The sequence below is a fragment of the Peromyscus maniculatus genome, chromosome 9 (genome assembly GCF_049852395.1).
Source record: "Peromyscus maniculatus bairdii isolate BWxNUB_F1_BW_parent chromosome 9, HU_Pman_BW_mat_3.1, whole genome shotgun sequence".
Classification (NCBI taxonomy): Eukaryota; Metazoa; Chordata; class Mammalia; order Rodentia; family Cricetidae; genus Peromyscus; species Peromyscus maniculatus.
The window spans coordinates 42,085,643-42,111,867 of NC_134860.1; the positions used below are offsets into that span (position 1 = coordinate 42,085,643).

Sequence of the window (26,225 nt, forward strand, 5' to 3'; positions counted from 1 at the left end):
CTTTTAACAGGCATGGAGGGAAATCACTCCCTGACTCAGGAAGGTGCCAGCCCTGATTCATTTCTGATCCTATACTGACATGTAGTAGGAAACTAAAGTATCATTCTGAAGACCCCCTGCAGCTTTGATGATCAGTTCTCCATCCTGGCCACTTCCATGTGCAAGATCTGCAGGGAAAGATTTCAGAGCTGGAAGAAAATGAGTATTGCTAGGCCTGGTGATGCAAACTTGCTATCCCACCTACTTGAGGGGCTGAGGCAGGGAGATCACAACTTCAAGGCTAGCCTGGGCACCCTACCCTGGGCTTAAAATAAAATGCAAAAAGGAGGGTAGTGATTGGGCTCGGTGGCAGAACACTTGCCTAGTACACATCCGGTGGTAAGGTCATCTCACATGTAATTGTTTATTAGACAACTAAGCAGGAAGTGTGTCTGTGACCTTGGGGTGGATTGATGTTCAGTAATTATCCGTGTGCTTACTTTATACATGAGGCTGCCAGTGAGAACCATGATCATGGTCTTTATAGCTATTATTGTGATCATTTGGTCACCTATTAAGTCCATCCTTTCCTCTAAACTGTTTGATGTGTCTGTCATAGTATCTTATGGGTCTTTTCTTCCAGTGCAGGCACCTAGGACTTCCACAGCTCTGTCCTCTCCTGGTTTAGCCTGAAGTTTCCTGATTCTGATAGCACCATCCTCTCCTGGTCTAGCCTGCAGGTTCCTGATTCTGATAGCATCATCCTCTCCTGGTCTAGCCTGAAGATTCCTGCTTCTGATAGAAATATCTACTCTTGGTCTAACCTGCAGTTTGCTGCACCTGTATATCTTTCTTGTACATTGCTTTTGCATATATTCTTCTATACTGTTTTTTATAGTTTAAGCTACATGTTGCACATTAAAGGACAAAAGAGACATTAGAAGCTAAAGGTATTTCTGCCTTTCACAAAGCATGTGCCTTTTAAACTGTTGCAAGCAGCTGTGCTGAGGGGCTCTCTTCTTCACAGAACTAGGCTAACCTTGTCCAGGTCTGCTGTGGCCTGAAGGGGAGGTAGGTCTCCTCCTTCCAGCTAGGTGTTAGGACACAAGCAACACAGCCAAACTTCAGTTTTTGCTTGCACTCCTTTCTCTCTCTCACTTCCCAGTATTAGGAACCACCATGGAGGCATGCACAGGGGAAAATGAGGCCTGCAGCCAGCATCTACTTCTCTGAGACTGAACATATCACAAAGGAGAGTACAAGTACGACCTGAGTGCATGCCCTTGCAGCCTATAGTGAGAGCCCTTGAAACTCCTCCAGTGTCTCAGGAAAAACTCCCAAATCCAAAGAGCCTCAAATTCATATGAGACCCTCATATAAGCCAAACCAAGTTGTACTCGATGGAATAGGCTCACAGCAAATTAATCTGAAAACCTGGTATATTGGTTCACACCTTTAATCCCAACACTCAGGAGGTAGAGACAGATGGATCTCTTGAGTTCAAGACCAGCCTGGTCTACACATAGTGAGTTCCAGGACAGCCAGGGCTACATAGTGAGACACTGCCTTGGAAAAGAAAATCGATGAAGCTCTATTGTACACAACATGGATTCAAGATAGCCTAAAAAGTGACTTTCACAGGTTGAGAGACTATGGAATTGCATTTTTTCATATGTTTCAAACTGATGTTGGGCTATACATGGTATGTGTCATAGCTATACTGTTGATATTAAATTTAAACCAAATTTTAAAATATGGTAACATCTGTTGACTAGGGGAATGCATGTGATCAGGCCTGTGATTTCTATTGCCAATGTGTCAGTTTATTCAATGCAGGAAATGCAGGAAATGATTTGCCCAGCAGAAATGCCCAATGCTGAGATGGGGTAGAGCTCAACAAGTAGATCTGTTGCCTAGCAAGTGGGAAACCTGGGTTCCATGCACAACATTTTGGAGCATCACAAAACAAAGTGAGGGAAGTAAAGTCTAATGGCAGTCTCTTTATTCTCCAGTGGCCTCTGATGATATTATTAAACCAGAAGAACGGAGCCAGCAAAATGAGGCAGTGGGTAAGGGAGCTGGCTGCCAAGCCTGACAACCTAAGTTCAGTATCCTAAACTTACATGATAGAAGGAAAGAAACAACTATTTTAAGTTGTCTTCTGAGCTACACATACATGGCATGGTAAACACACAAACACACATACACACAAACACAATAAATAACCAACCAACCTGAAGAATGCTGGTGCCATTGGGTCCATGTTCTCCTATATCAACACCTGTAGTTCTGCTTGCCAGTCCTCTGTATTGACACCAGAGTTTGGACCAAGTGAAAAACAGGGTCAGGAAGTTCATAATCTGTGCCTTGCATTTTTGAGGGCATGGATAAAGCTGGTATCTAATGTCAAGCAGTGCTGTCCTGCAGAGTAGTCCAAGCCAGCCTATGAAGCAAGCACAGGAGAACTCACAATTCAAGAAATGCAATGACCCAAACCCACAGTGTCCTGAAAAACCTTCAGATTTCAGATTAATTTACAGCTTTAAGTTTCAGATTAGCATTGTTCAATCAGCAAATCCATGCCAACATTCCCACAGTCCAGAAAACTCCAAAGTATGAGACACTGCTAGTCCCAAACATGGTGGAAAAGATGAGAAATCCTCACCTTCTGCTGTTCTCATAGTATTAAATACAGGGCTTTCTAGTGTGAAAGTCCAAAAAGGGCTGTCTCTCTCACATACATATAACCATTCAAAAGAACCAGAACTGGACCTGATCGTGATTTCCTATAGTCCTGTCACTGGGCAGGCAGAGGCACAAGTATGCATGTGTATATACATGTTTCATACAACAAATGAAATAAAAGAGTGAAGAAACAGTTTCCAGCTCTCATGATCAATAAGGCCTCTGGTTCTAATTGCATGCTTGGAGGTAATTTCTTTCTAATCACTAATTTTTTAAGCAGTGACTAGAAACTCCAGTAGAAATGTCTCTCCTTAATCCAAAAGTGAAGTGGGCTACAGAAAGTAATTCCCACTGTCACCAGAAGTCATTAGATAAATGGATCTCATTCACTAATGGAACACATGGTTTGAATCTGCAGTGTCTCCCAGAGGCTCATGTTTTGACCACTTGTTCCCCAGCTGGTGACACTATCTGGGAAGGCGATTGGAACCTTCAGGAAGCCCTACTTCCTGGCAGAAGTAGATAATTAGGCACAGAGTCGCCTTCAAGGTTACAGCCCAGACATAGTTCTGGTCATTCTGCTTGTCCTGGTCAGCCATGACATGAGTAACACTGCCACACACTTCTGCTGCCATGGACTGAGCCACTGCACCATACCTACCCTGGTGTGATAGACTGCAGATCACTGACCCTGCACCAAAGTTAACCTCTCCACCCTTGTTTCTGTATGTATAGTGTCAATTTCAGCAAGAAGTAAACTAAGGGGCTGGCACGATGGTTTTTATGGGTGTGCTGTCTAGTTTTGTGTCAACTTGACACAAGTTAAAGTCACCTGAGAGCAGACAAAATGGAGGTTTCGACTGAGAAAATGCCTCCAGAAGTCAGGCTGTAGGCAAAACTACAAGGAACTTTCTTAATTAGGGATTGATGTGGGAGGACCTAGCCCACTGTGGCTGGTGCTGGCTGGGCTGGTGGTCCCAGTTTCTGTAAGAAAACAGGTTGAACAAGCAATGAGGGGTAAGTCAGTAAGCATCACTCCTCCATGGCCTGTGCATCAGATCCTGCCTCCAGATTCCTTCCCAGTTTGGGTTCCTGCCTTGACTTCCCTCAATGGACTGTGACTGGGGATATATAAGAGAAATAGACCCTTTCTTCCCCAAGTTGCTTTTGGTCATAGTGTTTCATCACAGCAGTTGAAACCCTAACTAAGACAGTGGGTAAATGTGCTGGCTGCCAAGCCTGATGACAGGACTTTAATTTCAGGGACACACAGAGTGCAGCATGAGAACTGACTCCTTCAACTCTCCTTAGACCATCACACATGCTGTGGCACACACATGCCAACACACGCAGACACACATAGTAACTGTAATAGAAAAAAGAAGGCTGGAGAGATGGCACAGTGGTTAAGAGCACTGGCTGTTCTCCCAGAGGTTCAATTCCCTGTACCCACATGGCCACTCATGATTGTCTATAACTCCAGTTCCAGGTACCCGACACACTCATATAGATATACAAGCAGGGAAAACCAATGCACAGAGAGGAAAAAAAATAATAAAATAAGAAGGAGGAAAAGAAAGTAATCCAATTTATGGCCTGATTTTCAAATATTCATGTGTTTAATAACTGAAGTTATTCTTGAGTTTCTCTATGAAAATGTGCTTCTTCTGTCTTTGATAAAAACAGCCTGAAGGTCTTAAGACAGCAAGCCAACATAATCTGCACAAATGTAGCAAGATGTTAGCTATAGAAGCATACTGGCACTGACTAGAGTAGGTGTGTGTGTGTGAGTGTGATACACACATGCCACAGCATGTGTGGGGAGGTCAAAGGTCAACTCTCTGGAGTCAGTCCATGTCTGTCCTGGTAGAATTTGGTGATGGAATTCAGGTGGTCAGATTTAGCTGGCAAACACCTTTACCTGCTGGCCATCTCACCAATCCTACTTCAAGTTTTCCATAGTAAGTTGTTGTAGGTGGGTGGAGTCACCATTATTTCATTGAACCTCAAATTCTCACAGAATTTTCATAGATTCGCTCATGGGAAAATGCCTGAATATCCATGATGCAAAGTCTACCATTCATTGCTACAAAGAGAAAAAAATTGAGATGTCACTTTCATAAAATGAATTTTTTAAATAAGCAAAGGTGTTTCCTCATCCATTTATAAAACCTTTCAATGTATTTGTATAATTGTTCTCTACAGATTTGGTTTTATTTACCAATATTTCTATAACCATCGTAAAAATTGTGATTATCTAACCTGTAACCTGACCTATTATATACCTGAATATAAGAACATCTCATCTGAAAACATTCTTTAAAAATACAGATTCTAGGGGCCGGGGAGATTGCACAGGGGTAAAGAACAATTGCTGCTTTTCCAGAGTCCCAGAACCCACATTGGGTGGCTCCAAACCACGTGTAACTCGAGATCCAGTGGAGTTTTTTTCTGGATTCTGTGGCTACTGGCACATGTGTAGTGCACATGGGCCCACACACATGTATACACACACACAAACACATAAACACTTTTATCTTTTTTCAAAACATAGATACTGGGTGATCATTTGCTAGGTAACTCTAAGAGATGCCTAGGAATGAGAAATTTTGAAACCTTTAATTTGTTTGCTTTCTCAAACAGGGTCTCACTGTATCCTAAGAGGACCTTAAACTCTCTATCCTCCTGTCCCAGCTTTCTGGTGTGCACTCTATCACCCATGTGATAGGTTTGCACTCTATCACACATGTGATAGGTGTGCACTCTATCACCCATGTGATAAATTTAATTTACCAAATAAATCAGCACATACTTCATTTGCTTAGTTTTGCTGTCAAATATTATTCTGAGTACTTTGCTGTCATAAATAATAATGACAAAAACTCTACTAGGTATCTCTCTTCATACACTTTTTCTGAAGAGGATAAAGTGGGGGCACTCCCTTCTTAAAATGCAAATATTTTAGTAAGCAGGCAACTGTGGTCACTGTTGCTCTGGGGAACCCACCTCCCTACTGTAATCTGAAAATCACAGGGAACACTGGCAGATATTCAAAGCTATGCTTGCTATATAAAAACGATTCATTAAGAGATTCCTAATAACTGGGCTAGAAAGAGGGCTCAGCAGCTAAGAGCACCTACTATTCTTGCTGAGGATCAGGGTTCAATACATATTGAACACATAACGGCTTACAACCATCTCTGTAAGTCCAGTTCCAGAGAATCTGGCACCCTCTTCTGGCCTCTGCAGGAACTGGCCACACACAATGCACATACCACATACGTACATACATGCAGTCAAAACACTGTAACATAGAGTCGGGCATGGTAGCACATGCCTTTAATGCCAGTACTCAGGAGGTAGGCAGGATGATCTCTGTGTGTTTGAGACCAGCCTCGTCTACAGAGGGAGTTCCGGGACAGCTAGGGCTGTTGCACAGAGAAACCCTGTCTTGAAAAAACAAAAAGAAAAACCACTCATAAAATAAAAATAATTCTTTTCAAAAAGAGAGACTCCTTTGCCTCTGTCACTATAACCACAGAATCCATGCTACTTTTGAGTCTACAACCCACAAAATGACTCCTATATTTTCAGTTGTCTAACCCCACCCCTACTACTGCTACTCTGGTAATTAAACTGAGGGCCTCAATGTACAAAGCAAGTGTTCTACCACTGAGCTACACCCCTAGTTCACTATTGTCTTATGCTTATCTAAGTTCATAATTGTGAAGGAGGGATAGCTCAGTGATACAAAGCATAAGTTAGGTCCTGGGTTGATCCTAACTACCAAAAATAAATAAATAAATTCATTAATTAAATAACTTTTTAAAGAAAAGAAGACCAAAAGCTCATACATAATAATCTAATGTATGTCATAGCTACTATAGTAGCAGCATATACTTGAAAAAAATCACTAAAATTTTAAATGTCTCACCATAAAACAATTATATGAGGTTATTTAGAATGATTAGCCATTTCACAATATATAAATTCCAAAGTGTTATTTTAAGTGTGATAAATATATACAATTTTTGTTAAGTAATCTTTTACCATGTTTTAATCCCAGCACTCTTAAGACACAGGCAGGTGGATCTCTGTGAGTTTGTGGCCAATTTGATCTACATAGCCAGTTCCAGAACAGCCAAGACTACAAAGGGAGGCCTATCTCAAAAAAGAAATCTTGTGTTCATTATTGAGTTCACATTTATGAGTCCCCAAGGGCACTTTCTCACACAGTCTTATACATGCTAAACAAGTGTCAGGCCTTTGCAAATGCAACACATTTGGTGTCCATCCTGTTGTCAGGCTGGCCTCAAAGTCTAAAGTATATGTGTGTTACCATGGCCTGTACCTCTAAAGATCAAAATGGCACACAATTATCACCCAAAAACATATAAAGGCTATTTTTCTTAAACAAGAATTCAGTGCTCTTTGCCCAAGTTTCTCTAAGAATTCTTTTTCCTCTTTAAAAGGAGGTCGCACAGTACTCAATATTAAAAATCACTGACTAAAGAGACCACAGGGACCATAATTCTGCTTTCTCTCACCCACCATCCAAGTTAGATCCAGCACTCATCAGAAATTAAGGGCAGTGTCTGGACAGAACCTAGGCAGGCTGAGAAGGCTAGGCTGGGCCTTTGTGTCCCAGATCTGCAGCCATGAGAATCATTTTTTGTCTTTTATCATATTGACAGAAACTAATGCTCCAAGTCTCAAAAATGCTTTCTGGGTTGGATGTAGTAAGAGAGGCCTGTAAATTCCAATGTTGCAGAGGCTAAGGCAAGAATATTGATTATACTTAGGAGCTCAGCCTCGGCAGCATAGAAAGTGTCTGGGCTACACAGGGAGACTTTGTCTTCAGAAGGAAAAATAAATATATTTTAAAAAGCAAGCATTCTGAGACTAAAGCCAGCTAAAGCTACTCTATTTTACTCATAGGAAAGAGACCCTTAAACAAGGTCATAAAATTACATAGTAGCTTAAATAGAAGAAAATCCCTGGCCACCATTACAAATGATAACTAGTAATCTTGTGAGTGAATTCTAGGCCAGCCAGAGACACATGAGTCCCCTGGGAGGCGGAAAAAAAAAATTCCAGATGATGGTGGCTCATGCCTTTAATCCCAGCACACAGGGGGCAGAGGCAGGCAAGTCTCTGAGTTTGAGGCCACCTGGTCTACAAGAGTGAGTTCCAGGATAACCAGGGCTCTTACAAAGAGAAACTAAAACTCGAAAAACTAAACAAACAAAACCCCTAAGACCTCAATACAGCCATTACGTCCACTACTTCGGGCCCATTTCTGCCCTCCGTAGTCCCAATCTCCCTCGCATCCTCTCCATGACAGCTTGCCTCTCTATACTTCATTAATCCTGACCCGCAACTGGACTGTTCCCGCCAGGAGAGCCATAAACTGAAGAGGCCACAAATAACAGACTCCACCGGCCACAGAACCGGAGCTTAGCGAGACCCTCCCTCGGCAGCAGAGCTAAACCCAAGGCGCATGCACCGCCAGAGCCCATCACGCTTCGATGGCGTCACGCAAGGCGCCGTATCTGAAATCTGGACATATCCATTGATGCCGCCTGGAACAAGTCTGTTTGTGTACTGTGCGCACGTTGTTTCTTGGGCACAACGGATTTTTCCAGCGGAAAGATAAACAAAAAAGAGTCCTGGTAGCTGAAAGCTGCTGAACAAAGCGAAGAAAGGGAAAGAGTGAGTGAGACCTGATGGAGACGTCACCAAAGCGCTCCGGAAGCGTCCGACAATGAAGGGTAAGCGGGGTGAGAGACAGGAAATTGCGCCGGGATGACAGTATAGAGGGTCTGGAACAGGAAGCTGAGTCAGGGATACCTGTCGCAACAGAGTCCCAAGACAGTTTCCAGGGAAACCGTGTACTATTGACTTATAGTACACAAAAGTAATCGAGGCGCAGAGTGTGAACTGGCCGGACACAGTCTCTAAGCTAGGAATAGTGTTCTCCCCAGGGGAGCTAGGGCCACTCAGGGGAACTGGAAGAGGTGGATCCAAGGCCTTGGCCAGACCTACTCACTACCTGCCTAGATAACTGCTGCCAGGACCTGCTCCCTTCTACCACCTGGCTTTTCACCCTTTGTCATGTGAAAACCTTCTTAGGTGCAGTATTGCAAACCTAAGGCTTTGGTATTTGAGCAGAAAAGAGATGTTCCATGAAGGGAAGCAAGCACTGGAGCAGTATAAGAGGGGAAAGAGGATACTGTAAAGATTTAGCCTCTGATCTGTTGATTTACACTCTTGCCATGTCCTTTCATCAGAGATCAAGTGCCTTGGCATATCTCAACTTCAGTATTATTTTGTACATAACTAGGAATAACTATGTTTAAAATTCTTAGAAAGATTAATGAGATTGAAATAAATGTGTACACACACCCATGAGTGTATATATGTGTTGTTTTAAATCAACTACTTGACAAGCAGTGAGTGTACCAGAGCTATTACAAGTGTACTTCTGCAGAAAGATTTCCAACTCTGATCCTAGGCATCTGGGGTAGGTTAAAAAAAAGTTATTCCTAGGGTCCTAGGCCCTGCACATTAATCTCAATAAACAAACTGGAGTCTCAATTTGCAGTTCAAGGGAGAACTAGATTCTGTGTGTAAAACTGGTAACTTCCTTGGTTTGTTTGTTTGGTCAAACATGTACTCAGGGAAGTACAAGAGAACAGAGGTAGATTTTTGTTTCTTTGTTATTATTGTTGCTGTTGGGATAAGGTACACTATATATTTCTGACTGAGCTGGAAACAGACTGTAAACAAGGCTGGCCTCTCCCTCTGAAGTGATGGGATCAACTGTGTGTGCTACCACACAGTTGTAGTGTGAGCTACGTTTTCTGGTCGTTTGCCCTTTCTTACCACATTTACAACTGTACTCTGTCCCCCAGTGCCACCGTGATGGTTTCCTCCAAACAAATAAGCAACAGAAGCATGGAGGTTTAGAGAGATTATGGCATCATGCTGGTCATATTTAGAATTTGCAGAAAGACTGTTGTATTTTGTCTGTCGGATACATTACAATTTTATTGATTCTAAACAGCGAAAAATCTGTTTTAAACTTCTTGTAATCATCAAAATACAGTGTGTAAACCAACCACCCACTAACTATTACCATCACCTTAATTTTAGTGTCTTCATTCCTTAGTGAACAACTGCCCAAGTATAATTATAACTTGTATTTTAAATCAGAACTACTCTAAATGTGATCCAATGAGAAGTTTTTTTGAACCTTCAGAGTCTGGAGTAGGAACTAAAACCCCATGTTTTAATAAGATCCCCGAAGGTTCTTAAACACATTAAGCTCTGAGAGGTGCTCTTTTAAACCTCATCCTAAGTATTTCTAAGACAAATCTGGCCAGAGGGAAGAATTAAGAAGTATCTACGATAGTTGTGGTACTTGTCTGTAATCCCAGCAACTAGCAATTAGAAGCCTGAAACAGGAGTATTAAAGGTGTAAGCCATTGTGAGCTACATAGCAAATTCTAAGTCAGCCTAGGATTCAAAGTGATACTGTGTCTTTAAATAAATATGTAAATAAGCTGCATTCAGTAGGACCAGGGACATGGATCCATGGTGAAGCACTTGCCAGGCATGCATTAAACCCCACTGAGTTTAATCCCCCAGTACTGCAGACTAAAATAAAAGGATAATGTGGTGGTATTGTGTTCCCCAAAATATTGTGTACCTTAATAAACTTACCTGGGGTCAGAGAACAGACAAGCCACTAGTTAGGCAGTGATAGCACATGCCTTTAATCCTAGCATTCCAGAGACAGAAATCCCTCTGGATCTCTGTGAGTTCAAAGCCACATTGGAAATAGCCAAGCATGGTGACACACGCCTTTAATCCCAGGGAGTGGTGGTAGAAAGCAGAAAGATATATAAGGTGTGAGGACCAGAAACTAGAAGCATTTGGCTGGTTAAGCATTTGGCTGGTTAAGCTTTCAGGCTATGGAGCAACACAGTTTAGCTGAGATTCATTCTGGATGAGGACTCAGAGGCTTCCAGTCTGAGGAGACAAGACCAGCTGAGGAATTGGCCAGGTGAGATAGCTGTGGCTTGTTCTGTCTCTCTGATCTACCAGCATTGGCCCCAATAACTGGCCTTGGGTTTGATTTTATTAATAAGAACTTTTAAGATTCCTGCTACAGGATAATCCAAGAAAGCTTTGCCTTTTCATACTAACCGAGTATTCCATCTCTAAATAAGTGTAGGTCATACTTAGAAGAGCCTTGGATATTACAATCATTCCTAACAGGAAGTAATCTTCTATTTTTGTCTTTCATCCCCCAGCTGTGATTTACCATGCCTTTTCTCATAAAGAAGCCGAGGAGCACTATGTACAGGTACAATCTTTCAAAGGTGGGCTGGGAGTGGTAGACTTGAGAGCAAGGATGGTTCAATGTCTTCTAAGACTGGTCTAGCTGTCCTTTCCCATGGATTACTCTTCACCTTTACAGTCAGCATATTAGGCCCCATGGAGGTCTTTTGTGCTGATGTCTTCTTGTGCCAGGCTCCTTTCTTAGGGTATCAGAGGCAGCTCTGAGGGACTAGTACTCTAGATTTCATGTCATCTCCCTCTCCATGATTAATGACAGCCTGTGCCTACCTGAAACCTGACTTGCTCTTGTTTCTGTGTTCAGTGCTCAGACCATTTCATAAGTGAATGTTATAAATTCTGTCTGTCTGTCTGTCAGCATGCTTTGTCAGTTGGGTAGAAGCATCACCTGTGGCTCATAAAGAGTACTTGTCCCACCAGGCTGTGTGGCGCATGCCTTTAATCCCAGTTCTTGGGAGACAGAGGCAGGCAGTTCTTTGAGTTCAAAGATATCTAGGGATACACAGAGAAACCCTGTCTCAAAAAAAACAAAAGAGAGAGAATATCCTTGAAATCAAGATTTTAAAAGGCCTTGATTTTATTTCCCCATGAAAGAGAGGCCACATATGTGTTTAAAAGAGGCAAATTGTTCTGGTATTGATGATAGATTGTTTAGCCATCCCAACTTTGAACTACCTCAAAGATTGTGTGTTCTTTCTTTTTTCCCCCTGCTTTAGCAGAGAGAAGGTATTGGCCACTGTTGATATGTTTAACCTAAATAAAGTTGGCAGTTAGCCTCAGACTTGTTTTTACTGTCTTGTTAGTTCAAAAAGAGCCCAGCAAATGGTCCAGCCAAGAGGTAGGTCCTCAGGAAAGAGCACTGCCCAGGTTGCAGCAGATGAAAGCAGAGTGAGATGCCTGCTGCCCAGTGAAGAATAGAATGTTGCTGCCCCAACTTGAGAGGTGCTGAAACTAGAGTGTCTCAGGACTGGGTGCAACAGTGAAATGGTTTCACCCTCTCTTGCCAGGGGTATTACAGTCCTGTGGATAAGAGTGAGTAGTCCCCGAGATGCCCTTCATGCTTTCTGCCTCAAGGAGGACTGGAGCAGACCTCTCCAATAGCAGCCACATGGAGGCCACAAGGCTGAAAAGCAAGGAAAGGGGACTGTGGTGCTCAGTATCAGATTTCCTCCTCCTTGACCTGCCTGGAACCCCCAGGCAATTTCCCCTAGTTCTGGAATGGCTCATTTCCCTAACAACCCCAGCTCCCTTCCACTTCAAGATAGTCTTGTGGTCATGACTTATTAAATAACCTGTATCATGCGGATTAGAGAAGCCTTGCATTACAAAGGATTTTGAATGCTCAATAGAGTAACCTCAGAGAAACAGGACAGGAAGTCAGTGTTTGACCTGGCTACAGTGTAGGACAGTGTCACAGTTAGCATGTGAGTGTTATTTTACATCTTGGCAGTTGTGTGTAGCAAACACTTGGAAGACAAGGGATTTGTAGCCAAGATCATCAAAGCTGGTGGCTCTCAAGAATGGGGTTTGAGGGCCCTGGAGTCTGAGAGCAGAACAGTAAACCACACCACTGTCTCTGAGCAGGAGCTGGGGAGCCAGCGGCCTGGGGCCTTTGTGAGGGCCTTCCTGAAGCAAAGCATACCTCACTGGAGCCAGCAAGACTGTGAGAGCCATCTGCAATGCAAGGCTGTGGTCTTGGAATACTTCACTCGTCAGAAGCCAAAGCAGCAGCAGAAGAAATCCAAAGGCCTCACTGCCAAACAGAGGAGAGACATGAGGCTCTTTGACATTAACCCAGAGCAGCAGAGGTACCCCCATCTTTCCTAAAGGCCTTGCCACTCATCATTGCCTAGTCTTTCTGGTCAGGGTGTAGACTGGTGATTCCAGGGGCTCACTAGGCAGCTCTGCCCCCTTAGTCTCAGGGGCTTCCCTCCTAGGCGGCCTCCCCCTACCAATTGTTATTGTCTTGGCTTGGCGTCTAAAAGTCAGGCATTGGTGAGCCTGAGAACTTTCATCTTTTAGTGTCTCTCCTAGGCTCACTAATAAGTGAGTCTGTTACCCATAGGCTTAGACTGTCTTGGCTTTCTAGAAAAGAGGAACTGATATTCTTTAATATGGACTTTCCTATAGCTTTTAATATCACTAGACAGAATCACCCACTCAAAGGTTACTGCCAAGGAGAGGTACTGCCTACACATGTCTGAAGTTTCTGAAAGGAACATATCACTTTCTTGTGGGAGGATGGCTCCCTTAAGACAGTTCTGAGTTTGTGTGTACAGCCACTATTTATAGGCTTTGTACAACACGCTATAAACACATAACCTTCCATGTCCCAGAAGGCATGAGAGTGTCACTTTACCCTGGGACTGTCTCCCTGGGGTTCTTGCAAAAAGTTCTTGTTTCAGGTTTGAGCCTGGTGTTCTTGACTCCCTACCCTGGCTTTGTGTGAAAGGGCACCAAGACAAATGGTAACAACCTCAGAGAAAAACTTTGGTCCTCTCCCTTCACTTTCCCTACAATCCCACTACTTTACACAAGGAACTGCTTGGCAAATCTGCACCTTAACCTCCTCTGTCAGTGGGTTAAACAAGGTTGACGTTAATTGTTTTTGTGTCTTGTTGGGTGAATTCCTGCAGAGCTGCAGCTGCTTTGTTTCCTGAGTGTTAGCACCTAGCTTTGATCTGCTTTTTGTGATTGCTACATCTTGTCTCCATTACCTCCTGTTTGAAGTCTTATCTGAGTGTTTGCTAGGAGTTCAAAACCTATGAAAACTTGGTTTAGGGACAATCCAGAAAACTGTGGTATTCCTTTACTGAGAATTTGCAGTTGGCATAGTCCCTTTGGAGAGGCTTAGATAAGATGTTTTGGTATATGGAATTGACTTCCTAAAGGTATTAATTGTATAACAATAAAAGGGCCATTTGCTTATCTACAATGTTTCAGTCCAGAGAGATGGACCCCCTCTGAAGGTGGAAAAGTCTAAAAATCATACTTAGAAGGCTCTGTGCCCTCTTTCCATGGACCCCTGTGAACACACACCAAATATACAACGTTTTGGTACAACATTGTAATGGTGCTTCAAGAAGGACAGAGGATTCTGACACTTTTAAGAATTGGAAGAAGTTCGCCCTCTGGGTAAGATGACTCCAGGATTGGCAGGGTCATGGGGAATTTAAACTCCCTATCTCAGAAGCACAAAATGTACAATTGCTAAAAATGCTTGTTAAATAGAAAAGCAGTAACTGTCCATTTTTTAATGATAGAAATAAAATGGGTTCTAGATATTATAAATAATGCTGCTATGACCATAGTGGAAAAAATGTCCTTGTGGTATGGTTGAACATTTTGGGTATATGCCCAGAAGTGGTATTACTGGATCTTGAAGTAGGTTGATTCCCAATTTCCTGAGATACTGTCATACTGATTTCCAGAGTGGCTGTACAAGATTACATTCCCACCAGCATTGGAGGAGTGTTCCCCTTTCTCCACATCCTCTCCAACACAAGCTGTCATCATTGATTTTTATCTTAACCATTGTGACAGGTAAAAGATGGTATCTCAGAGTTGTTTTAATTTGCATTTCCCTGATGGCTAAGGATGTTGAACATTTTCTTAAATGTCTTTCAGCCATTTGAGATTCTTCTCTTGAGAATTCCCTGTTAGCTCTGTAGCCCATTCTTTTTGAATTTTGGCAGAGCTCTGTGCTATAACCATCTGAACCATCTGGCTTTGGGCTTTTTTTTTGGGGGGGGGAGACTTTTGATGACTGCTTCTATTTCCTTAGGGGTTATAGGTCTATTTAAATTGTTTATTTGATCTTGTTTTAATTTTGGTATATGGTACCTATCCAAAAACTTGTCCATTTCTTTTACATTTTCCAATTTTGTGGAGTACAGGTTTTCAAAGTATAATCTAATGATTCTCTCGATTTTTTCAGCATCTCTTATTATGTCCCCCTTTTACTTCTACTTTTGTTAATTTGGATATTCTCTCTCTGATTTTTAGTTAGTTTAGATAAGGATTTGTTTATCTTGTTGATTTTCTCAAAGAATTAACTTTTTGTTTCATTGATTCTTTATATTATTCTCTTTGTTTCTATTTTATTTATTTCAGCCCTTAGTTTATTTCTTGTCTTCTACTCCTCCTGGGTGAGTTTGCTTCTTTTTGTTCTAGAGCTTTTCAGGTGTCCTGTTAAGTCACTAGTGTGAGATTTCCCCAACATCTTTATGTGGGCATTTATTGTGATGAATTTTCTTCTTAGCACTGCTTTCATAGTGTCCCAAAAGTTTGGGTATGTTGTGTATTCATTATTCATTGAATTTGTGGAAGTCTTTAATTTCTTTCTTTATTTCTTCCTTGACTCATTGGTGATTCAGTTGAGCATTGTTCAATTTTCATGAGTTTGTAGCTTTCTGCATTTTGTATTGTTGTTGATTTCTAACTTTAAGCAATGATGGTCTGATAAGATACAGGGGATTTCTCCATTTTTTTTTTGTATCTGTTGAAATTTGTTTTGTTACCAAGTATGTGGTCAATTTTGGAGAAGGTTCCCTGGGGTGCTTAGAAGAATGTACATTCTTTTGTGTTTGGGTGAAATGTTCTATAGATGTCTGTTATGTCCATTTGAGTCCTAACATCTATTAGTTTCCTTATTTCTCTGTTAAATTTCTGTATGGCCAACCTGTCCAGTGGTGAAAGTGGGGTGTTGAAGTCTCTCACTCTTAGGGTGTGGGATTTGATGTGTGATTTGAGCTTTAGTGCTGTGGGATGTTCTATAAACTGTGAATGTGTTGCTCTGATCGATTGATTGATTGATAAATAAATAAAATGCTGATTGACCAGTAGCCAGGCAGGAAGTATAGGCTGGATAAACAGACAAGGAGAATTGTCAGAAGTGGAAGGCTGAGTCAGGAGACACTGATAGCCGCCAGCAGAAGAAGCAACATGTAAAGATACCGGTAAGTCATGAGCCATGTGGCAAGGTATAGATGAATAGAAATGGGTTAATTTAAGATATAAGAACTAGATAGCAAGAAACCTGCCATGGCCATACAGTTTATACATAATATAAGTCTCTGTGTGTTTATTTGGGTCTGAGTGGCTCTGGGTCCAGGTGGGACTGGAGATAACTCCAGCTGCACGTTAGTAATATTTCTTTTACAAATGTAGGTGCCCTTATAATAGGGGCATAAATGTTCAAAATTGAGACTTCATCTTAATGGGTTTTTCCTGTGGTGAATATGAAATGCCCTTTTTCATCTGTTTTGTTTGATTTTTGTTTGAAGTCTATTGTGTTAGATATTAGGATAACTGCACCCACTTGTTCCTTAGGTCCACTTGATTGCATATTTTTCCTAGCCTTTTACTCTGAGGTAGTGTCTGTCTTTGAGTTTGACGTATATTTCTTTTATGCAGCAGAAAGATGGATCCTGTTTTTCTATCCATTCTGTTATTAGCCTTTGTCTTTTTATAGGTGAATTGCGTCCATTGATATTAAGGCATATTATTACCCAGTGGCTGTTAATTCCTGTTTTTATTTTTTTGTTGTTGTTGTTTGGGTGGTGGTAGTGTGTGTGTTTCCCTTCTTTAGGATTTGCTGGTGTAACTTTATCTATTGCCGGTGTTTTGTTAGTTGCAGTAACTGCCTTGGGTTGGAGTTTTCCTTCTAGTACTTTCTATGGGGCTGGATTTGTGGATATGTAATGTTTAAATCTGGTTTTAACATGGAATATCTTGTTTTCTCCATCTACAGTGATTGAAAGTTTTGCTGGGTGTAATAGTCTGGGCTGGCATCTGTACTCTCTTAGTATCTGCATAACATCTGTCCAGGACCTTCTGGCTTCCAGAGTTTCCATTGAGAACTCAGGTGTAATTCTGATAGGTCTGCCTTTATATGATGTTTGAACTTTTTTCATTGTTGCTCTTAATATTCTTTTTTTTTTATTATGTATGTATAGTGTTTTGGCTATTATGTGACAATGGGACTTTTTTGTGGTCCAGTTTATTAGGTGTTCTATATGCTTCTTGTACCTTCATAGGCATGTGTGTCTTTAGTTTGGGAAAGTTTTTTTCTATAATTTTGCTGAATATATTTTCTGCGCCTTTGAGCTGGAATTCTTCTCCTTCTTCTATCCCTATTATTCTTAGTTTAGGTCTTTTCATGGTGTCCTAGATATCCTGGATGCTTTGTATTAAAAATTTACTGGATTTCAACATTTTCTTTGACTGATGAATCTATTTCCTCTGTAGTATCCTCAGTGCCTGATATTCTCTCTTCCATTTCTTTATTCTGTTGGTAATGCTTACATCTGTAGTTTCTGTTCATTTATTCAGATTTTCCTTTTCCTGAATTCCCTCAGTTTGAGCTTTCTTTATTGCCTCTATTTCAGTTTTCAAGTCTTGAACTGTTTCCTTCACTTGTTTGGTTGTTATTTCTTGGGTCTATTGACTTTCTTTAAGAAATTTATTGATTTCCTCCAACTTTTTGTTTGTCTTTTCCTCCATTTCTTTAAGGGAATTTTTCATTTCCTCTTTTAGGGCCTCTATCATCTTTATAAAGTTGTTTTTAAGGTCATTTTCTCCTGGAACTTCTGCTTTGGGATGTTCAGGTTTGGCTGTTGTAGGATTACTAGGTTCTGATGCTACTGCATTGCTCTTTATGTGTTTAATGTGTTTTTACACTGCAGTCTACCCATTTCTTCCTTTAATATAAACAGGTGGAGCTCCAGATCACTCTTCTTCAATTGGTGCAGGTTGACCCTCTGGCTCCTGTGGTTGCTCTTCTTCCCAATCAGTCCAAGATAAGGCATATGGCTCTGGTGGTCACTGGTGCCTAACGGGATGGTTAGGAGGAGGCTGATGCCCAGTCTCTGGAGCTGTACTGGTGGGGGGAGTGGCACGGAATGTGCCTTCAGAGTCAAGGGGGCTAGTGAACTGGGCTGAGCAGTCTGGAGACTGGGGCCTCACCTGTTCTCAATTGGTGCAGGGTGGGCATACAGGCCTTGTCACCTCCCATCCTCTTAACTTATGGGAAGGAAAATTACACATTAAGGATGGTAAGTATGCTTTGTCTTTTAGACTGATTGAAAGTCATCCTTTTATGGCTTGTGTACAATTATCTTACTAGCTACTAAATGGGCCTGTACAATTGTACCCTAATAATTACTTCATCACTTGTGAATGTTGTAGCCTTCATACCTGTGTTAATTCTAGTATGTCTTTAAACTTACTCTTTCAAAGTTTATATATTCTTAGAGCAAGGACAACAATCTGGATACCAGTGAAGTTGTTGATGCCATGTCAAGGTACACACATTTGATGAACCTGGTACAGAAGCTAGCTGAAAGAATATTAAGAAGAATACATCAAATGGTTGGATTGATTATTGCAGTTATTATGGGAATTATTGCATTGACTGCTACTGGTGCAAAGCCAGAGTGGTGCTTCATAAAAGAAATTCCAACTACTGAGTTTGTTAGAAACTGGCATAAGCATTCTACAGAACTTTGGACTTAACAAAATAAAATAGATAATGAGATAGTTAATGAATTACCTGATTTGAGACAAGCTGGTATATTGTTGAGAGATCAGTTAGAACTATCAAAGGAGCAAATAAAGTTAAAATGTGATTGGAATGTTATGTATTACTCCTTTAAAGTTTAATGAAAGTAAGTATGGTTGGGAAAAGATAAAAATGTATTTGATGGGTCACCCTAACTCTTCTCAAATGATTTATGATTTACAGCAAGAAATTAAGAATTGTTAAATGTTACCTGATATGACAAGAATGGATGTTATGGAAAGCCTTGCAGATACTATAGCCTCATTCAACCATGTACATCACTTTAATAGATTTCTTGTTTTAGCAAGGGTTATTCTTTTGCTAGCAATAGTAACCTTATTGGCTTTAAGATGTGTTTTGATTTACTTACATAGATTGTAAAACAGAAAGATAGAGAAAAGGCTGTATTTGCTGTGAAGCTACATAACCTCCAAAATAATTAATTGTTGCATGTAAATAGGGGGATATGTTGGGAGAATTTCTGCAGAACTGCAACTGGTTTGATTCCTGAGTGTCAGCACCTAGCTTTGATCTGCCTTTTGTGATTGCTACCTCCTGTCTCCATTATCTCCTGTTTGAAGTCTTATCTGAGAGTTTGCTAGGAGTGCAAAGCCTATGAAAACTTGGTTCAGGGACAACCCAGAAAACTGTAGTATTCCTTTACTGAGAATTTGCATTTGGCATTGTCCCTTTGAGGGGCTTATAGAAGAGGTATATGGAATTGACTTGCTAAAGTTGTGAATTGCATAACAATAAAAGGGTCCTTTGCTTATCTACAGTGTTTCAGTTCAGAGAGATGGACCCCCTCTGAATGTGATAAAGTCTAAAATCATTCTTAGAGTGCTCTGTGCCTTCTTTCTTTGAGCCCCCATGAACACACATCCAATATACCACAGTTTCTCTTAGGAAAAAGAGATTGAGTGAATAGCACCTGGATTGTTATGGCTGATGTTATCTCCACCTTCAGATCCTATTCCTGGTCTGAGCCAGGGCCTCCACCATCAATCACATATACAACTGGCCAGCATGAAGAAATCAAAGCAAAGGGCCCCCTCTCCCCTTCTCAAAAGCAGAAATTTAGACTTGAGAAGGTTCTGCCAGGGAAGAAACTGAGGTTCAAGGAGGGAAATGCACTCGGCCTTGGCCACATTGTCATTGGATCCTAGGGCTTACAGGCAGTCTCCAGTGCTCCCTCATGCTCATTCTCAGCCCTGAGCCCAGCTGTCTTCCTGAACACTGGAAATCCCAAGCTCATGTTTCTGACTTTGTACCTGTTCCTGACTTTATGACAGATACAGTCTCTTCCTCCCTTTGCATTAACTCTGGAAGCAGTACATCCGTGACTTGTGCAATGGGCTCAAGCCAGACACGTGAGTTTATTTCTGAAGCCTGCCATGGGATTAGACCCCAAGTCTTGAGAGCACTAGAGATGCAGCCTGAGAAACCATCTGGCTGTGGGTGTTTGTGATCCTGCTTGCTTTGTTACTAACGCTTCTTTGTGGGCTCACTTCACCACCTAGGCAGCCACAGATGATTCAGGCCAAGCACATAAAGGCAAATCTTCATGGTGCTATTATCTCAGGTAATTTCTATGAGAGCATATGTTCATCTGGGCAATGTTATTCAGTGGCAGTATTCTGCCTGTCATCTTTCACTTGGTATTCCTGAGTTATCTCTAAGTTACAAACAGTGAAGATCTAAGATGGTTGTGACCTGACCCATCCTGAGACTTTGTTAAATACACTAAGTGCTCTCTGCATGTCATTGGCTCACACTGTTGGAACCTAGCTGAGACTCTTGGGGGCAGATTCTCTCTCATCATGGTTTCCAGTGTGCCATCACCAGTGCAGACCTTTCCTGTGATTGCCAGCCTCATTCACCTCATTGCACCCAACAGCCACCTGGACATCCAGGAGGTACCTCAAACTACCTATCTAACACAGAACCCTTGGTCTCCATTTAGGTCAGCTCTCTGTGACTTGAATTCCTCATCTCCAAAAATGACACATCTCTGTATACAATTTGTTCAGCCTAGAAACCTAGAAACACACACATCACCTCTTTCGTAATCATGCACCTCAAGTCATTTAATACCTTGTTTTTTAATCTAACTTACCTCCAGCTCCCTCATGTTGGTATGGAAGCTTTTCCTCCCCCTTCCCCAGCTCACATACTGTTTTTTCCACATACACACCACATGAAATTCCCAAAATGAGGGCTGTTATCAGATGTCAGACTACCGCCTGCCATTCGCCTCTTCTTTAGCAGCTCCCCATCCAGTCAGAGTAAAAGTTTCAGTGTCCGTGGCTGGCTTTGTGTGACTAGCACATCAGGTACCTTTGCTTAGGTCCTTCTCTTAATCAGGGTACTCTGCAGTTTTGTGTATTGAATCCTGTTCTGCCTATTGTGACCAGTGACACACAAGCTAACATAACCAACCCCATCCAGGCTTGCCCTGGGCCTCAGCCAGTTGTCTGTAGGCCAGTATCCTACAGGGCATCATCTCACCCTTCACTACAAAGGGAGCTTGCCTCTGCTGACAAGAACAAGGCCCCATCACCTCCCAAACCTCAAATCTAACATCTGCTGCAAGACTTCAGCCGCCAACCAATTCCATGGAGGAAAGTCCACATTCCAGGGCCAGTCATCTCACAGTCCATCACAGAAGAGCAGAGGCCAGGGAGGGAGGCCATGAAGAGGTGAGCTCAACAGGAGAGAGAGAATGCTGCCAAGTACACCTCTCTGGGAAAACCGCAGCTCTTCCTTCAGAGGCAGAAGGACATGGAAATTTCTAGATTTTTTGGCTATGTCATGTAAGGTCTGGCCTAGACTTTGGAACTCATTACTATTCAACATAGAGAAAGGGAGATATAGAGACACATATACATGTACACATTGGATTTAAAGATCTGGGTGTATGTGTAGATATGTAGGTACATATGGAGTTAAGGAGATTAATTGGTAGATGCAAGGATTTATATATAAAAATGTCAGACAGAGTTTCTGTACTTGTAAAAGACACTAAAAGTGACTGAAGAAACAAAAGTCAGTTATATCAACCATGAGTAAGAATATATAGGAGGCTTTGATGGTTTCTTCATACCTATGCTACTGTTCGTGTTGCCAAACTAAAATATGTGTAATATGAATAAACTACATACTATAAACCACTGGTATTGTTTATTTAAGGTAAAAGTAATTATTCCCTTTGACTTTTATTTTCAAATAAAATAAAAGTCTTTGAACTTGGTATGTTTCCTGTAGGAGTTACAGTGAACTGTTACAGTAAACACATTCCTGCTCTTACCACACTTGGGGACAAGTCATTAACTGCCCCAATCTACAACCTTCAAAAATCCTGGCATTGCCATAAGCTCCATGCCTGGAACAAACAGAGAATGACAACCTGCATGAGATGGCAGCAAATCTGTCAATGCCTCTGGATGCCTATGTGTGCACGAAAGAAAGCCAAGACCTATCTCTCCTTTCTTTAGCACACCCCAACTTGAAACATCCCTTGTACTTCACTAACCCAGGGAGCCTAGGGCAGGAGCTTGCTTCTGACAATGCCAGCAGGGAAAGCAGCAGTCTTGGTCAGGATGAACCTGGGACATGCACAGTGTGTTAGCCTCCAGCATGGACTTTGCAGACATGACTACACTGGTGGCAGAAGTTCACCTCCCCAACTGCTCAACTCCCTCTCTGAACTAAACCAATTCCAGGTTTCCACAGTCACCCTATACAAAGACTCCATGGTCATCAGGAGTGATCAGACCCAGTAAAGTTAAGGTGTATTCAGCACATCCTTAAACCAGTTGAGGAAGATGGAAGAAAAAAGCTCTAATTTTCTTCACATAGCTTCTCTGTTCAGAATCCTTTATCAGGACATGATATAGGGAGAGAAGCTGGGGTCAGTGCTGTGGCCAGAGAATGGGATATTGATAACATGGCCCAGCAAATGGAGGGCTAAGGTCAGAAAGCCACATTCTGCAGGCCCAGCAGACCTAGGAATCATAGAATACAAGACCAAGAAAACTAGAGAAATAACTCCAAGAAAGCTGAAGGAGCTGAAGCCATCAATTCACTGTCCTTAACAACACAAGGAAGCAGGAATTACTGGAGCTCAGCCATGATAGATTTAACAAGCTTCAAACCCACCTCAATGAGCACATGCTGGAGTCTGTGAAGGTCTGTCACTCACTGTGGAAGAAGGGTGAGAAGAAACCTGGAATCTTCTGAACCTTCAATTCTTTGTGCTACTCTGTGCTCTAACAGTATCAGAGTTTATTACACTTTGGCCTCTGGGACATTGGGCAGTAATTATCTTTGTCCAGGGTTAATGGTAGTAAACAGAATTCATTTATTTACTAACTCATATTTAGTTTCTTGAGAAAAGGACCCTCCCCATAGCCCAGCCTATCCTGGACCTGGCTAAATCAAACAATCAAACATTGAACTCAGAAAGAGCTGCCTGCCTTCCCCTCTGCCTCTGTATCCATGTCAATCACACCCTCCCCTACTGCCTCCACCTCTGCCTCTTCCTCAGCCCCTGCCTCAAGAGTGCAGAGACTAAAGGAATGCAGCAAGAAGCCATGTGGAATCCAGGTTATTTCTGTACAGGTGGATAACCACGTTTTAGTGCATGACTTGATGAAGGGTCTATGTGTACTCCTTGGTGCATTTTGGGTACATACCTAAAACCAAAAAGACTAAACCACATGTATTTCCAAATGGAACTTAACTCAGATTCATTTTTTTTCTGGCAATCTACCTTGTTTCAGTTGTAAGCTATACTTGCTATAATACCTATGAATCACTAACCTCCTATGAGATGTGATAATACTATTTTGGATATTTAGTGCTTTTATGTTAAAGTTATGATTGCTTTTTTATTTCGATGAATTCGGGCATCTGATTTTTATAGAGGAATTGTATTCAACCTGTAAATAGAGTTTCATGGTATAACTTTCTTCACAATATCTAACTTGCAACTAATGTGTAGGCCCAAAGGTGTACATTCTAAAAAGGGCTATGTCCAGACTCACCCATCTAGAAAATGTTAACAAATCCAGCATGAAAAGATCCTACTACCTGTATGCAATGATCCTCACAGGGACAAATTTGGGTACAACAGAACCCATCCAGCCATGATGGAAATCAATGGCTTAGGGAGGCCTCTGGTTTTATCACTCTCTCTGTGTGGTTTTAATTACAGATTTGCACACTGCCATGAGATTACTATGCTTCACTTTACACCTTAGGAGCAGTAGAACACATTTGGATGGATATCTTTTGACCTTGACATTATTATTTTAAGCTTTATGTATTGAAACTAAGGGTCTTGTAAAATAATCCTTATTAAAGAAACTCAGGAAGCATTTTTGGCATTAAAGTAATTCAGACAATGTTGTACTTGTACTGAATCCTCAATGTCATTAATTCTCATTGTATTATTCATTGAACATGTTCTTTTAAAACTATATATTGTATACTGAGCCTAGTATCTTTATGACCAAGGCCTACCCATTCCTTAACTCTCACCAAAAATCTTAGGCATGGTTCATATGCTCAACAGCATTACCTTCAATGTCAGGAATGGAACCATGTAGGTATGTGTAATCGAGCATCCATTCATAGAGACAGCATCAGGAGATATTTGTCTTGGACTGGATACATATGGTATAATATGATTATCACGAGTTAAAAGAACTCCCCTGCAATCACTTTGACTACACTCATCACTTTAGCTGAAATGGTTCTGTTGTGTGTAGACATCACATATTCCTTATCCATTGCTCTGTTATTGGACAGGAAGATCAGGTAACATAAATATTCCTGAAAAAATACTGCAATCTATACTGATGCGCAATGCAGTAAAATGTTCATTTCCTTGGAATAGTATAGATGGGATATGTGACAGACCTTGGGTTGGTGTTTAAAGTGACTCCATACAGAAATAGAGAGAGAGTAGAATACTTCACACTATACCCACCAATTTACTGGTGTTTCCTGTGGAAGCAATACTTGGAAGCACCCTACTTTCAGTTAACTCTCCAATTCTATTCGCTGGCATCAAGAAAGACCATTTTCCAATGGACCTGGTGTTCAAATTCAAGTAATGTCTAGAATGACAAGTCAAGTTTTCATGAACCTCCATGGCTCCTTCTACTATGTACAGTTAAGCTTCACAGCCACAGACCTGTCTATCACTGAATTAATCTGTTCAATTACTTTCTAAGGTCTCCATCCATCTGAGATAATCAATGCTAAAACATCACAATGGGATGTTCACTTGATTTTGGAATAGAAAGCCATGCTACACTATTCTACCCTACTGCTCTAGCTCTCAATTCCATTGGGCTCCTACTGGCAGGACAATCCCTGAGCTTTGGATGGACTGCTTTGTGCATGATCCATTTCTGAGTACCAGCCGGCCATGTCGCCACAACAGCAGCCACTGAGTCTCAGCAGCCTAAACAATGACAGCTCTCTCCAACAGCAACAGAAACAATGCCAAAGGAAGGACAGCAAAGAGTCAGACTGTAACAGTTAGAGCTGCACCTGAAACTACATTAATCTCCTACAAAACCACAAAGGTGTAGAAGGGAATTGTAAACACCCAATCATTCTATTCAAAAAAACAATAGAAATAGGTTCTAGGTTCTTTCCTCTGGAACCTAGAACTCCTCAGTCTGAAGAAATTTTGTGGTGAATTGCAGTACATGATAAGATTTCCCTTCTGTGCATGTGTACACATATCATTGGAGAGTTGTTGTGAATGTACATAAAATCTGAGCCTTCTCTGTAGCAGTATACTCAACTGTCTTGACATTTTATTATGTGAGCAAGACAGCCTGTCAGAATGGCTACGATCAAAAACACCAATGACAGCCAATGTTGGAGAGGATATGGAGCAAAAGGAACACTCCTCCACTGTTGGTGGGAATGTAAACTTGTACAACCACTGTGGAAATCAGTATGGCAGTTTCTCAGAAAATTAGGAATCGAAATACCTCAAGACCCAGCCATCCCACTCTTGGGCATATACCCAAGGAATGGTGATTCATACCATAAAGATATATGCTCAGCTATGTTCATAGCAGCACTATTTGTAATAGCCAGAACCTGGAAACAACCTAGATGCCCATCAACGGAAGAATAGATGGAAAAAAATGTGGTACATATACACAATGGAGTACTACTCAGCAGAGAAAAACAATGAAAGCATGAAATTTGCAGGCAAAGGGATGGAACTAGAAAAAATAATCCTGAGTGAGGTAACCCAAACCCAGAAAGACAGTCATGGTATGTATTCACTCATAAGTGGATTCTAGATATAAAATAAAGAACAATCAGACCACAGCCCAAAGAACCATAGAGGCTATATATATAGTATGGAGGTCCCTAGGACGACTATGGCTTATAATAAATTTCAGTTTTACTCAATTATTGAAGAAAAATAGCCAAATGAATGGAAACACATGAACTATGAACCAAAGGCTGAGGGGCCCCCAGCTGGATCAGGCCCTCTGAATAGGTGAGACAGTTGATTGGCTTGATCAGTTTGGGAGGCAACTAGGCAGTGGGACCAAGTCCTGTGCTCATTGCATGAGTTGGCTGTTTGAAACCTGGAGCT

General features: G+C 41.5%; 2 protein-coding genes across 7 annotated transcripts in view; one reads left to right on the forward strand and one right to left on the reverse strand.

The window, feature by feature from the left end:
* LOC107400214 (disks large homolog 5-like) overlaps window positions 1–8,191 on the reverse strand; it is a 68,685-nt gene extending 60,494 nt beyond the window's left edge. For 2 of the 5 annotated variants that reach the window (XM_076544813.1, XM_076544814.1), the window contains exons 1-4: window positions 8,014–8,191; window positions 6,715–6,825; window positions 4,586–4,750; window positions 2,214–2,422 (exon numbers count right to left, since the gene is read on the reverse strand). The gene's annotated coding sequence lies outside the window, so the exon portion shown is untranslated. The remainder of the gene's footprint in view (window positions 1–2,213; window positions 2,423–4,585; window positions 4,751–6,714; window positions 6,826–8,013) is intronic. The other 3 variants (XM_076544816.1, XM_076544811.1, XM_076544815.1) reach the window with 2 other exon arrangements.
* LOC143267349 (ribonuclease P protein subunit p29-like) overlaps window positions 8,154–26,225 on the forward strand; it is a 181,795-nt gene continuing 163,723 nt past the window's right edge. Inside the window, exons 1-3 of one of the 2 annotated variants that reach the window (XM_076544818.1) lie at window positions 8,154–8,435; window positions 10,983–11,035; window positions 12,613–13,003. In XM_076544818.1, coding sequence (XP_076400933.1) covers window positions 8,429–8,435; window positions 10,983–11,035; window positions 12,613–12,855 — 303 coding nt within the window. In that variant the 5' untranslated portion in view covers window positions 8,154–8,428 and the 3' untranslated portion in view covers window positions 12,856–13,003. Of the gene's footprint in view, window positions 8,436–10,982; window positions 11,036–12,612; window positions 13,004–26,225 lie in introns of those variants that run through there. The other variant, XR_013042349.1, reaches the window with a different exon arrangement.